Raw genomic sequence first — 13,756 nt, 5'->3', positions numbered from 1 at the left:
AAAACCATTGGTCAATAAAAGAAGAATGTAGAAATTGAGAGGCTTCTAGTGTTATAAGAAGAATACCAAGTTGGAGTTCATGATTCAAGTTTTATTTTAAATGTCATATGTAGAACAGTTATGTAGAAGGCATAATTTTAGTTCTTGCTTCTCAAAAACTATAAAACGTTTTTATGTGTGTCATTAATCCAATAAATACTTGACTATAATAAGCACAATGCTGTTATTCACATACCCATGGCAAAGTAATAGCAAGGACAGGGAGTAAAGAACACCTTGAGGGTTTCATAGGTCTTGAGAGTGATATAAACAAGCTAGATCTTAGGGTATGAGTAGAAAGAAGCCTGCCAAGTGATTAAAAAAAAAAAAAAGAAGTAGCGCCATTATGGATATAAAGAGCCATGTTCAGAAAAATGCAATAAAACTAATAATAGTTACCACTCTATGCACCGAATTTTATATTCACAACCACCCACAGAGATAAAGGTTATCTCCGCGCGGGGACGTGGGGATGGTACTCTTGGCAGGGCCAGATTTGAAACGCTGTTTTCCTGATTTCAAAACTGAGGCTCTGTGTTCAAATAGTCACACAAATTTAAGGCGTGCGCAACAAGGAATTACTGGAAGAGGCAAATGGAGAGGGATAGCCTGGGAATGTACGTCTGTGCCCTGAAAAGGCCTGGAACCCAGGCACACCAAGCCATGTTCAATGGGAGAACATCCTGGGGCCTCCAGGTTTGCTCCCTGTCCTCCCAGCTAGCGGCGCCGCCACATTCCTCGGCCACCTCGCGGCACGCACGTTGTGTTTCACCTGCCAGCGTCTTCGGGAACCCAGGACGCCGCGCCCTTAATTCCAGCAACCACGAAGTCAGCCGCCATTAACACCAGACAGAGCGCCGGAAGCCAGGCTATAAGAATATTCGGGCGCGGCATCGGTGACGTCACACCTGGGCGGCTGTCTTCTTATTGGACGCCACCGCTGCCGATCTCCGCTTCTTGCCTTCCGTCCTGCCCCTTCTGCACCGGGCTGTCTGATAAATGGCGAGCGGGCGGGGCAGAGAGGTCACTTCCGGTTGGGGGAGGGAGGAGAAAGTTGAGCCGAGGGAGGGGCTTCGAAGAAGGAGGAGGAGGAGGAGGAAGAGGTTCGAGCCGGGCGGTGGCAGCGGTAGTGGCTGTGCGGACCGAAGCGGCTCTCCTCAGGGCGGACGATGGACAGCCAGGGCAGGAAGGTGGTGGTGTGCGACAACGGCACCGGGGTAAGCACCGGCTGGGATGCGGCGGAGGCCGCCGGCCTGTGCACGAGGCGCAAGGGCTCCTGGCTCCGGGCGGCTGTCCAGGGCCCAGGGGCGAGCGGGCGCGGGGCGACCCTTCCGGCCCCTGTGTGCGTCGGGAGGAGCAGGCCGGGCCGGGGTCTTTCTGCAACCCGGTCCTTCCCCCCTCCACCCCCGATCGTGGCGGACGGACACCTGGGCCCGACCCTTTCCTGTGGCCTGGAGGGGTCGGCTCCTAGGTGGAGCTGGGGCTTTTTGCCCGAGGGGCAAACAGCAGTGTGCCTGTTGCGTGTAGCGAGGAGGGTTCCATTTCCTATCTTCACCGGTGTGTGACGGGGAGAGAGACCTTGAGGCCTTCCTCTTCCTGTATAGCTGAAGGTATCGAATGGCAGGCAGGAAACGCGTTTACTGAAGAAGGAGAAGAAGAAGAAAAGGGAAGTGCTGTCATGCATTGGGCCCCAGCTCTTGGCGCTGGGCTTCAGGAGGATTTGTTGCCCTTTTTCTTAACCCTTCTGTCAGCCTGTGTGTCTTGAGGTTTTGTTTGTTTGTTTGTTTGTTTTAAAGGTTGCAGAATACTTTGTGCTTTGTCTTCTGGTACATTGGCCCACACACAGCCCCCGCGGATACCAGCATGTTCCTTGAGATGATTGATGTTTGGGAGATCTAGGATCCTTCCAAGTGTTAATTCCACTGACTTTGGGGGGGCGAGGGGAGAGATAATGTTTTGGTTCCTCCTTCTCCACCTTCATCCTCATCCTCCCCAACCCCAAGTGTAGTCTTAATTTGTTAAAATCATGCTCAAAGAGTGATTTAGAAACTATTTGAAAGTGGGTTCTTTCCATCACCACCACCCCATTAAACTATATATTGCGTTGGGGGGTGCGGTCAGCAAACTTATTTTGGTTGAGTGCTATAGTGATTCCTAACCACTTTGGTAGTATAACATTTTGTTACTCTTCTTGCTCCTTCCTTCTCATACATGTGACATATGAATTAGAATAAATGTTACTTGAACTTTAAAACTCACTGGGAACTGAATTGTTGAGGGGAAGAAAGAGCAAGTCCCTCTTGTGTGTTTTCTGTATTAAGGATATTTATGTATTCGTAAACATGGAAATTACGCAGGGATGCACAAAAAAACGTTCATATTGGTTAACTCTAACACAAAGGATAAGGGTGTTAGGGAAGATTGGTAGGACTTTATGACCTAAATTCTTAGGAAAATTGTCTTTTTTTAACATGTATGGGTACATTTATGAATATATATTGCTCTTACAGCTAAAATTCAAAGATGCTTTTTTGAAAACACTATCATGATTTTTACTGAAGTCTCAAAAGTTTAAAACCTTCAAAATTGAAGTTAAAAGTATTTTATGGCTGTGCCCAATACTTTATTTAGAAACTAAAAGCAATTGTATTTTTATGCATTTCTGTTTTTAAGTTATATTTTATCTTTAAGTAGCTGTTAGTATTCAGCAAATGCATTACTTCTTTTTGAGGATTCTAAGTGATGTCGCCTGTGATATATAGGGTGTGTGTGTGTGTATATGTATATACATATACACACACACACACACATATTTCACATACATGCACACATGAGATTGGCTGTTTGCAGTGTTTGGAAAGGAACCAAGGACCTCATGAATACTAGTCCAGTGCTCTACTACTGAGTTACATCTCTCACCACTGTGAGCTAACTTTACATTACTGTTTTTCTAGTTTAACCAACATTAGGAAGCTAAATATATTACTGTCTAATACAAAACCAATTTTTTTTTGTTTTGTTTTTTGGTCGTGGGGCCTGAATTCTGTCTGGTCCAGGGCACTGTCCCTCAGCTCTTCAAGTGGCTCTGCCACTTGAGCCACAGCACCACTTACAGCTTTTTTTTGTTTATGTGGTGCTGAGGAATCGAACTTAGGGCCTCATGCAGGCAAGGCAAGCACTCTACCACTGAGCCACCTTCCCATATAACCAAAAATTTTAAAACCTGTTCCTTAGATCAAAAGACCAGTTACTATGATATCTTAAAAAAAAAAAAAAAGTGTTAGCCAGGCACCAGTGGCTTACACCTGGATTCCTGGCTAGGAGTTCAAACCTCACGACCCACAAAAAAATAAAAAGTGTAGCCAATTAAAAAAACTGTATGTAGTTAATTTTATGTTTAAAATTTAGTTATAAAATGTATCCATATTTTTCCTTTAAACATGATTGGCTGTGGTTTATAAACTAGCTCTGGTGTGAGTCATAGCAACAGGAATGCTGTGACATTTCTAAAAAGTTAGAGTAGGAACTGCTTAGATTCTGTATAATGTTTCTTAAGCACTTAGACTCATAGACCTCAGTGGTCATCTAGGTTCTATGTGGGTACACAAAGTTACAATTATTTCTTTACAATAAAATAGTAAGACATTCAGCTGGGTGCTGGTGGCTCATACCTGCATTCCTAGCTACTCAGGAGGCTGAGCGCTGAGATCTGAGGCTCGCTGTTCAAAGCCATCCTGGGCAGGAAAGTCTGTGAGACTCTTATCTCCAATTAATCACCAGAAAACCGGAGGTGGTACTGTGGCTCAAGTGATTGAGTCTTTGCCTTGAGCTGAAGAGCTCAGGGACAAAGCCCAGGCCCAGAGTTCAAACCCTACAACTAACAAAAAATAATAATAATAGCCGGGCGCTGGTGGCTCACGCCTGTAATCCTAGCTACTCAGGAGGCTGAGATCTGAGGATCGCAGTTCAAAGCCAGCCCGGGCAGGAGAGACCATGAGACTCCTATCTCCAATATACCACCAGAAAACCGGAAGTGGCGCTGTAGCTCAAGTGGTAAGAGTGCTCGCCTTGAGCTGAAGAGCTGAGGGACAGCGCCCAGGCCCAGAGTTGAAGCCCCACGACCAACAAAAAAAAAAAAAAAAAATAATAATAATAAAAAGACATTCAATTTTAAACTTTAAAATTTCATGGGAATAGTTGTTACCTTAAAGTATTTTCACTTATTCCTTACATGCTTTAGATTTTAAAATTATCTGAGAAGGTTTTTGTTTTTGTGGTGCTGGCTGCTGAACCCCGGACCTCAGGCATGCCAGGCAAGCACTATACCACTGAGCAGTGCCATACTCCCAGTATCACGAAGTTGATTTTTGTTAATTTGTTTTTTTGGCTGTGGGTTTTGAATTCTGGGCCTGGACACTGTCCCTGAGCTCTTCAGCTCAAGGCAAGTGCTCTACCCTTGAGCCACAGCACCACTTCCAGTTTTCTGGTGGTTAATTGGAGATAAGAGTCTCACTGACATTCCTGCCTGGGCTGACTTTGAACTGTGATCCTCAGATTTCAGCCTCCTGAGTAGCTAGGATTACAGGTGTGAGCCATTGGCACCTGGCAAACCATTGATTTTTTTTTTTTTAATCTTTCTAACAGCCCCCAAGTTTGTTTGATCCCATGCCAGATATTGGCCCTGCTCCATTTCCTCACTGTCTTCCCACTATACTGTATCTCATTAGAGTGGCTGTGAGAAGTAACACTAATCAATAGTTTATATGCTTTAGACTCTTAACCATTCTGTTTACTCTCTGAAATACAGCTACTGAAAGTAGCCATATAGACAAAAATTTGGAGCTCTGATTAAGCTGTAGGTTTGGGTCCTCTCAAGTTGGGCCTGGGTCTTTGGTAATGTTTATCCCCTCATAAGCTTTGAGTTCAGTTACTAACCAAAAGCAGACTTCCCTCTGTGACTTAGTAAGATTTAGTGACATGGAGAAGCTTATAGCACTAGGATCCTTGTATTTTCATTTACAAGTCACATTTGTAGTGGATTATGGTCTGCTTTTATCTTTATGATTATATATTGAATTTAAGAGTGTTTGAAATAGAAACTAGAACCCCAGTGGTTTCATTCTGCAGATTTGTTCTGGAAGAAAATACCTCAGCTAAGCATTGGTGACTCACATCTGTACTCCTAGTTATTCAGGAGGCTGATATCTGATGATTGCTGTTCAAAGCCAGCCTGGACAGAAATCTGTGAGACTCTTATCTCCAATTTACCACCAGAAAACTAGCCTTGAGCAAAAAAGCTTAAGAACAGTGCTCAGACCCTAACTTCAAAACACCCAATCGACCTTAAAAAAAAAAAAAAAGCCTCAGTGGGCTAAGATATTATTGTATGATTAAATTAATATGCCAGTACTATCAGATAAAATTAGTAAGGAAAAAATACAAGGCCGATAAGCCCAAACAAAACTTTATAAATTATGATTTATTTTGTGCTAGTCCTGGGACTTGAATCCCAGGGCCTTGGGGGCTGTTTCCTGAGCTTTTTTGCTCAAGGCTAGTACTCTATCACTTGAGCCACAGCTCCACTTCCGGTCTTGAATTTATTGGAGATAAAACTCTCACCGACTTTTCTGCCTGGGCTGGCTTTGAACTGTCATCCTTAGATCTTACTCAGACTCTTGGGTAGCTAGGATTTCAGCCATGAGTTACATGCATCTGGCTATAAATTCTGATTTTTTAAAAGGAAAAGTTACTTTTAGAGCAGATGAAATTTTCTTCATTTTTACTTGAAGGTATAGTCTACTCATACTCTTACCATTTGATGACTCAGTAGGAAGTAAAAGCAAGTTTGAAACCACAGTACTAAGAAGAGGAAACTATATATGGTAAAATCTAGTTCTTAAACACAGCCTGTTACACACCAAAAGGGAACTAAGTCACCAAGCGGTATAATGGGTGCATGGGAATTCTAGGATTAACATAAGCCATATTAGTAGTCTAGAGAAGAGTATTTCCTTAGGATTTTATATTGTTATGGCTTAGATTTATTAATGCTGATTTTTTTGGAAAAAGGGAATAGTAAGATTGTCTGTTTTTATCATTGAAAGTTGGATTCTTTTAGTTATATTTTTAGTTACATTATTTTAGTTACATTGTTGTTGTAACTATTAATGCATTCACATTTGAAATAATGAGAAATAGTCGTTTCTGCTGTTTTAATGTAATATCTAAAACCCTGTAGGAATGCTAGCACTAAATACTAAGGCAGCATCTGCTTTCAGTAAGCTACTGTTTAGACAGACTAAATAGTTCGGTAAGTGACTGTTACCTTTTTTTTTTGTTTTTGTTTTTGGTCTGTTGTGGGGCTTGCATTCTGGGTCTGGGTGCTGTCCCTCAGCTCTTCAGCTCAACGCAATCACTCTACCACTTAAGCCACAGTGCCACTTCTGGTTTTCTGGTGGTTAATTGCAGCTAAGAGTGTCATGGACTTTCCTGCCCCGGCTGGCTTTGAACCATGATCCTCAGCTCTCAGCCTCCAGAGAAGCTAGGATTATAAGTGTGAGCCACAGGCATTCAGCTTTCTTCTTTTTTTAAGTTGTTATTATTAAGGAGTTGTGCATAGGGGTTACAATTCCATATCAGGTAATGAGTACATTACTTTTTTGGACAATGTCACCCTTTCCTTTGCTTCCCCTATTTTCCCTATCCTGTCCCTGCCCACAAATTGCATAGTTTATTTTTTACATAGTATATATTGAATACAATGAATGCATTTGTTCACATTTCTTCCCTTCATTCCTGTGCTCTTCTTTTGCCTCCACCTAAAAAGACAACAACAACAAACAAAAAGCGGGCTGGGAATGTGGCTTAGCTGGCCTGGGAAGGTGGCTCAGTGGTGGAGCGCTTGCCTTGCATGCATGAGGCTCTGGGTTCAATTCCTCAGCACCACATAAGTAATAAAGAAAAAAGCTGGAAGTGGCACTGTGGCTCAAGTGTTAGAGCACTAGCCTTGAACTGAAGATCTGAGGACAGTGCTCAGACCAGAGTTCAAGTCCCACACCGACCAAAAAAGAAAAAAAAAGGCAACAAAAAACATGTTTCCATTTTCTGGAATTGACTGATACCTTTCATTGAAAAGCCAGACTTATCTAATCCCTTCCTTCTTCCCTTCTTTCCTCCTTCTTTCCCTCCCTTCTTTTCCCTCACCCTTCCCCCCTTTTCCTCCCTTTAGTAAAACAACAATAAATTGTGTAGTTCAAGATTCCCCCCCCCTTTTTTTTCTGTCATTTTTGGGGCTTGAATTCAGGACCTGGGCACTGTCCTTAAGCTTTTTGCTCAAGGCTAGCACTCTACCATTCTGAGCCACAGTGCCACTTAGAGTTTTCTGGTGGTTAATCCTGCCCAGGCTAGCTTTGAACCACAATCCTCAGATATTAGCATGAGCCACTGGCGCCTGGCTTTGAAAATTTTTTAAACATGAGGACCCATCTGCACAAGTATAATAGTAGAAAACATTGATATGATTATTACCATCTTGTCATATTATGTGTTTTTACCATTTGTATGTGGCTCCAGATAAAGGGGAGACCTGTCAACATGAGCAACCTCTTCTTTGAACCAGGGTTTGATGTGTATCTTAGATTCCTTCACCTCCAACTTCTGTTGTTATAGCCCATACAATGAAGTCATTTATTTCTAGTGTGCAAAAGATGGCCATTACAAACTTGTACATTCCCTTTTCAGTCATTCATTCTCTACTTTTCTTTGAGAACAGTTGTGAGCATTATTATATAGTTACATAATGTGAGCATTATTATCCTGACAGATGGTTACTTTTGTTCCATCCAGCTTCTATATCTGTTCATTCCTTTGAAGTTAAGAACTTAGTATTAAAACAATAATTTTGAGCCGGGCGCTGGTGGCTCACGCCTGTAATCCTAGCTACTCAGGAGGCTGAGATCTGAGGATTGCGGTTCAAAGCCAGCCTGGGCAAGAGAGACCGTGAGACTCCTATCTCCAATAAACCACCAGAAAACCGGAAGTGGTGCTGTAGCTCAAGTGGTAGAGCGCTCGCCTTGAGCTGAAGAGCTGAGGGACAGCGCCCAAGCCCAGAGTTCAAGCCCCACGACCGACCAGAAAAAAAACAATTTTGTTCTACACTCAGGATTTATGTGTAAATTATGACTGGTATCACAAGAACAATTATGATGGCTTTTATTTATACTGAAATTTGTGTATGGTTATAATAATAATAAAGAATATTTATTCTACACTTCCATATGGCTTAAGGTTATATATATGAGGGGCTGGGAAGGCGGCTCAGTGGTAGAGTGCTTGCCTTGCATGCATGAGGCCCTGGGTTCAATTCCTCAGCACCACATAAGCAAAAAGAAAAAAGCCAGAAGTGGCGCTGTGGCTCAAGTGGTAGAGCGCTAGCCTTGAGCTGAAGAGCCGAGGGACAACGCCCAGGCCCAAAGTTCAGGCCCCATGACCGGACCTAAAAAAAATTCTGGAAAAAGTAATAGCATTGGAAATTAGTCTGAAGTAAAGCATAAATTTCTTATATAGGAAATTCTATGAAAAATTAATCAATATATTTTTTCAATTGCTGACATAAGGAAAACATAACTTTTTAAAACCTTAAAGATTCATTCATGCTTTTTGGAAAATTTGATTTTAAAATTAGTAGTTAAGGGGCTGGGAAGGTGGCTCAGTAGTAGAGCGCTTGCCTTGCAGGCCTGAGGCCCTGGGTTCGATTCCTCAGCACCATATAAGCAAAAAGAAAAAAGCTGGAAGTGGCGCTGTGGCTCAAGTGGTAGAGCGCTAGCCTTGAGCTGAAGAGTTCAGGCCCCACGACCAGACCCAAAAAAAAAAGATTATACATATGAGATGAGCTGGGTTTTGACCCAACGACAAAAGAGTTTTCTGTCTTAAGAGGTAAAAGTGAGAGGTTTTATGGGGATTCTTTGGGATACAGGGCAGGGTCTCATAATAGGTAGCACAGGTTGGCACTTGAGGTCCTCTTGCTTCAGCTTCACAATTTTGGATTACACAAGTGCACCACCACACCTAATGAGACTATTCTTTTCCTCTGTGTAGATGTTTCTCTAAGATTTTTGTAGTTCATATCAATAAATTACTTGGAAAAAACACTGAAGAACAATGAACTAGTTCTCCTGAATTCTGTTTTAACACTCCTTTGAGATAGGAAGAATATTCTGGTTCTTCACTATCAAATGAGAAAGTAGATATAAACAGGCAACTTCCCTATTGCATGTGCCTACCTACCACACTAACTCCTGCCTTAAAAGATAATCCAGGAGGAATTTTACAGTATTAAACTTTTAGAAATGGGTACTTGAGCCTAACAAATATCCTTGCTTTGATGGTTTAATGGTAAATTGGCAAGAGATTAAGTTTTGTGTGTTTGAAAATATGTATCTTTTTCATTTTTATTTATTGATATTGTTATTATAAAAGTGATATACGGAGAGGTCACCATTTCCTAAGTCAAATGAGTACCTTCCTTTCTCTCTCTCTCTCTCTTTCTTTCTGTCTCTCTCTCTCTTTCTCTCTTTGCTTCTTTTTGTTGATTGTGGGGCTTGAACTCTAGGCCTGGGTGCTGGCCCTCAGCTCTTCAGCGTAAGGCTAGTGCTCTACCACTTGAGCCTCATGCATGTGAGGCAAACACTCTACTGCTGAGCCACCTTCCCAGCCCCACGAGTACATTTCTTTTTGGACAGTGTCACCCTTTCACGCTCTCCCAGTTTTTCCATCTTGTCCTCACCCACAAGTTGTGTAGTTCATTTTCAACATACTGTCTAGTGAGTACTACTGCTGCATTTGTTCACCCTTTGTTTCTCCCATTTCTGTGTCTGTTCCTTATACCCCAAAGACAGAAAAATATATCTTAATTATATGTTTTATTTAGGTTCTGAAATTAAGCAAACTGAAAGGATAGAAGTTCAGGTAAAATTGGTAATAAGACATTTCCCAATTAGAGACAGGTTTTTCATAACAGCTTTAATATGTTCAAATCATAATTTCAACATTTAAAAAAACTGGAGTGCAACCAAAATTCTGGATTGCAGAATGTTCTAGGCTGTTTTTAATGAAATGTTCAGCATCTTCAATAAGGTTGTTATAGAGATACTTGAAGATTTTTTGTAGCTTGGATAGTCAAGAGTTTAAGTTGTACTATATCAAACAAGATTTTCTTGCATATATTCAAGAAATTGTCTGCTTTTGTATTATTACATCATGCATGACATTCAGGTAATTTTTCATCCTAATTCTTCCAAAAAATATATGGTACATAGAGTCCTAGAAAAAAATACTTTTCCTAAATCTTTTTTTTTTTTTTTTGTTGGTCGTGGGGCTTGAACTCTGGGCCTGGGCGCTGTCCCTCAGCTCTTCAAGCTCAAGGCGAGCGCTCTACCACTTGAGCTACAGCGCCACTTCCGGTTTTCTGGTGGTTTATTGGAGATAGGAGTCTCACGGTTTCTCCTGCCCGGGCTGGCTTTGAACCGCGATCCTCAGATCTCAGCCTCCTGAGTAGCTAGGATTACAGGCGTGAGCCACCAGCGCCCGGCTACTTTTCCTAAATCTTAAAGTGCAATTTCCCCTTGCTATCCACAGAGGACTCATTCTAACACACACGTACACAGACAGATGCTGAAACCCCAGCAGGACCCTGTGTAAAATGGCATCATATTCATATGTAGAATATCAACTACACTATGTAATTGCTATGTAAATAATTGCATTGTTTAAGGAATGATAGCAAGCCTGTCTCAGTACAGATACAGGTGTTATTTTTCCTTCAAATATGATTCAGATTTAGTTGGGTCCATAGAAGTAGAATCTTAGTTTTGTGTTCTTAAATCAACAAATGTTTTTAGTATTTATTGATCATTATTATATGCCTATTATGTGCTTGAAACTGTTTAGGCACTTGTGTTTCTGCAGTAGACAAAAGAATTCTTTTTTTTTTTTTTTTTTTTGTCTTTTCTTTTTTGGTACTGGGGATCGAACCCAGGATGTTGTATTTCCTAAGCAAGTGCTTTGCCACTGAGCTACATTCCAGCCCCAAAAGAATTCTTATGCAGTATATATTTTGCTGAATTAAGACTCATTAAAGTGGTAGAAACTTCTATTACATTTTGTGTGTGTATGTGCACATGTGCTGACACTGAAGCTTGAACTCATAGCCTCTTAGTCATGGCCTATATTCTTCCACTGGACTTCCAATTTTTTGCTAGTTAACTGGAGATAAGAGTCTTTCAGATCTGTCTGTGAGTCACAAGCACCCAGCTACATTTCATTTCTTAGTATTGCTTTTTCCTATACTTTGAAATTTTTACTTGTCTTTTCCTCTCAAGATCTGCTCTTAAAATTGTAATTTTTTTCTTTTATGCTTTTGTTTCTAACGCATTTATAAGATTATTTCTTTTTTTTTTTTTTTTTTTTTTTTTTTTTTTTTTTTTTTTTGTCGGTCGTGGGGCTTGAACTCTGGGCCTGGGCACTGTCCCTCAGCTCTTCAGCTCAAGGCAAGCGCTTTACCACTTGAGCTACAGCGCCACTTCCGCTTTCCTGGTGGTTTATTGGAGATAGGAGTCTCACGGTCTTTCCTGCCCGGGCTGGCTTTGAACCGCGATCCTCAGATCTCAGCCTCCTGAGTAGCTAGGATTACAGGCGTGAGCCACCAGCGCCCGGCAAGATTATTTCTTTGTTGCTTTGTATGTCCCTCCCCCACAGTATAACCCCTGCTTTCACTGTATTTGATGTCGGTATAATTTGTGGAGGGGAAGGGGAAAAAAAAGTTGTTTAAATAAGGATACAGGTGGACCTGTTGCAACAATGAGAAGTACAAGTTGTCATGTCGAAAACGAACTTTACAACTTTGGTGGGGGGGGGAGGATTGGGTGGGGGACAAAGGGAGGCTGGGAAGGGATGGGAAGGGGAAACAATGGAGGAGGCTACAATGCTTGATAAGAAATGTACTCATTATCTTGCCCATCTAATTGTAACCCCTCTGTACAGTATTTTTTTTTTTTTTGCCAGTCATGGGGCCTGAACTCTGGGCCTGGGCGCTGTCCCTCAGCTCTTCAGCTCAAGGCTAGCGCTCTACCACTGGAGCCACAGCACCACTTCCGGCTTTTCTTTTTTCTGTTTATGTGGTGCTGAGGAATCGAACCCAGGGCCTCATGCTTGCAAGGCATGCACTCTACCGCTGAGCTACCTTCCCAGCCCCTCTGTACAGTATTTTCACAATAAAAAAATAAATAAAAATTTTTAAAAAATGTAATGTACTGCCAGGTATGGTTTATTGCATCTGTAATTCCAGCTACTTAGGAGGCAGGAGATCAGGAGGATTACAGTTCAAAGCCAACCTTGGGCAAAAAGTCTCAACCAACATGTTTGTGGTCCAAACTATGGAAGAATAGGTTGGAAGAATACAGTTCAGGCCTGTGTGTGTAAATAGGGGGAAGGGGGAAAGGGCGAGGTTTAAACAAAGCAAAAAAGATCTGGAGTCATGACTTAAATGGTAGAGCTCCTGCTTTGCAAACATGAGTCCCTGAGTCTATAAGCATGAGTCCCTGAGTCTAAGCTCCAGTATAGCCTTAAAACAAAATACCTTTGGTTCCCTTTCAGGTTTTACCCTAGCGAAATTTCCTAGATTTAGAATATCTGTTTCTTTTTTGGGTGGGGGGGAGGTCCAGTTGTGGGGCCTGAACTCTGGGCCTGGGCACTGTCCCTCAGCTCTTCAGCTCAAGGCTAGCACTCTACCACTTGACCCACAGCGCCACTTCTGGCTTTTTTCTTTTTGCTTATGTGGTGCTGAGAAATCGAACCTAGGGCCTCAAGCATGCAAGGCAAGCACTCTACCACTGAGCTACCTTCCCAGCCCCTTAGAATATATGTTTCTTATACATAGAATGGAAGTGATATTAGAACCAGTGGCATACTCTCTTTGGAAAAGTATACCATTGGAATAAGAAATTGTTTCCTGCTATTACTAAGTATATGTATCTGAGTGTGAAAATGTAAATAGGCAAAAATGCCTAGATTCTCATCCATATACCATTTGAGTTCTCCATTTTGGAAACTGATTTCTTCGTGAACTGCCCTAGTTAAATGAAAGCCTACTTCAAAATCAAACCTTTAGAGGGTCCTCAAAAAACAATGTAAAACTGTGCTGTGATCCTCTTGGATATTTATTTGGCAGATCTCAAGTTGAGATAGAATGAAGGCACCCACACACCCATGTTTATTGCAGCATCTTCACAGCAGACAGCCTTACAGCTGATGCATGGGACAGATAGACATGAAAATGCATGTATGCACCTTTTATTTAGCTATACAGAAGAGTGGAATTAGGTCATTTGTGAGGAAATGGGTTGATCTGGAAACCATCCTATTAAGCAAACTAAGCCCAGACAAAGGTCACATGTTTCCTCCTATGGATGCTAGACGTAAAATGTAAACATGTACAGGATGTATGTGTGTGTGTGTGTGTGTGTGTGTGGTTATGCATATATGTGCATGTGTGGGATATGGTGAAGCCCTTTGAACAATTAACATGCACTTTGTTAGGAAGTTGAAACATGTCTGAGGTGTAGGTTCTATGGGAGAACAGAAGGATGGAGAGGGAGAAGGAGGGCAAATATAGTCAAAATGCTTTATGTACATGTGTGAAAATGGAACAGAGAAGCTTGCT

The 13,756-nt window shown here is 41.8% G+C and overlaps 1 protein-coding gene across 1 annotated transcript in view; it reads left to right on the top strand.

Moving 5' to 3' along the window:
* Positions 1–1,099: 1,099 nt before the first annotated feature.
* The window catches only part of Actr2 (actin related protein 2), a 44,415-nt gene continuing 31,758 nt past the window's right edge, over positions 1,100–13,756 (top strand). Inside the window, exon 1 of the mRNA XM_070004510.1 lies at positions 1,100–1,256. Coding sequence (XP_069860611.1) covers positions 1,209–1,256 — 48 coding nt within the window. The 5' untranslated portion in view covers positions 1,100–1,208. The remainder of the gene's footprint in view (positions 1,257–13,756) is intronic.

The sequence above is a fragment of the Dipodomys merriami genome, unplaced genomic scaffold (assembly GCF_024711535.1).
Source record: "Dipodomys merriami isolate MVZ:Mamm:240054 unplaced genomic scaffold, mDipMer1.0.p SCAF_63, whole genome shotgun sequence".
Classification (NCBI taxonomy): domain Eukaryota; kingdom Metazoa; phylum Chordata; class Mammalia; order Rodentia; family Heteromyidae; genus Dipodomys; species Dipodomys merriami.
This window is presented reverse-complemented; position numbering and strand designations above follow the sequence as displayed.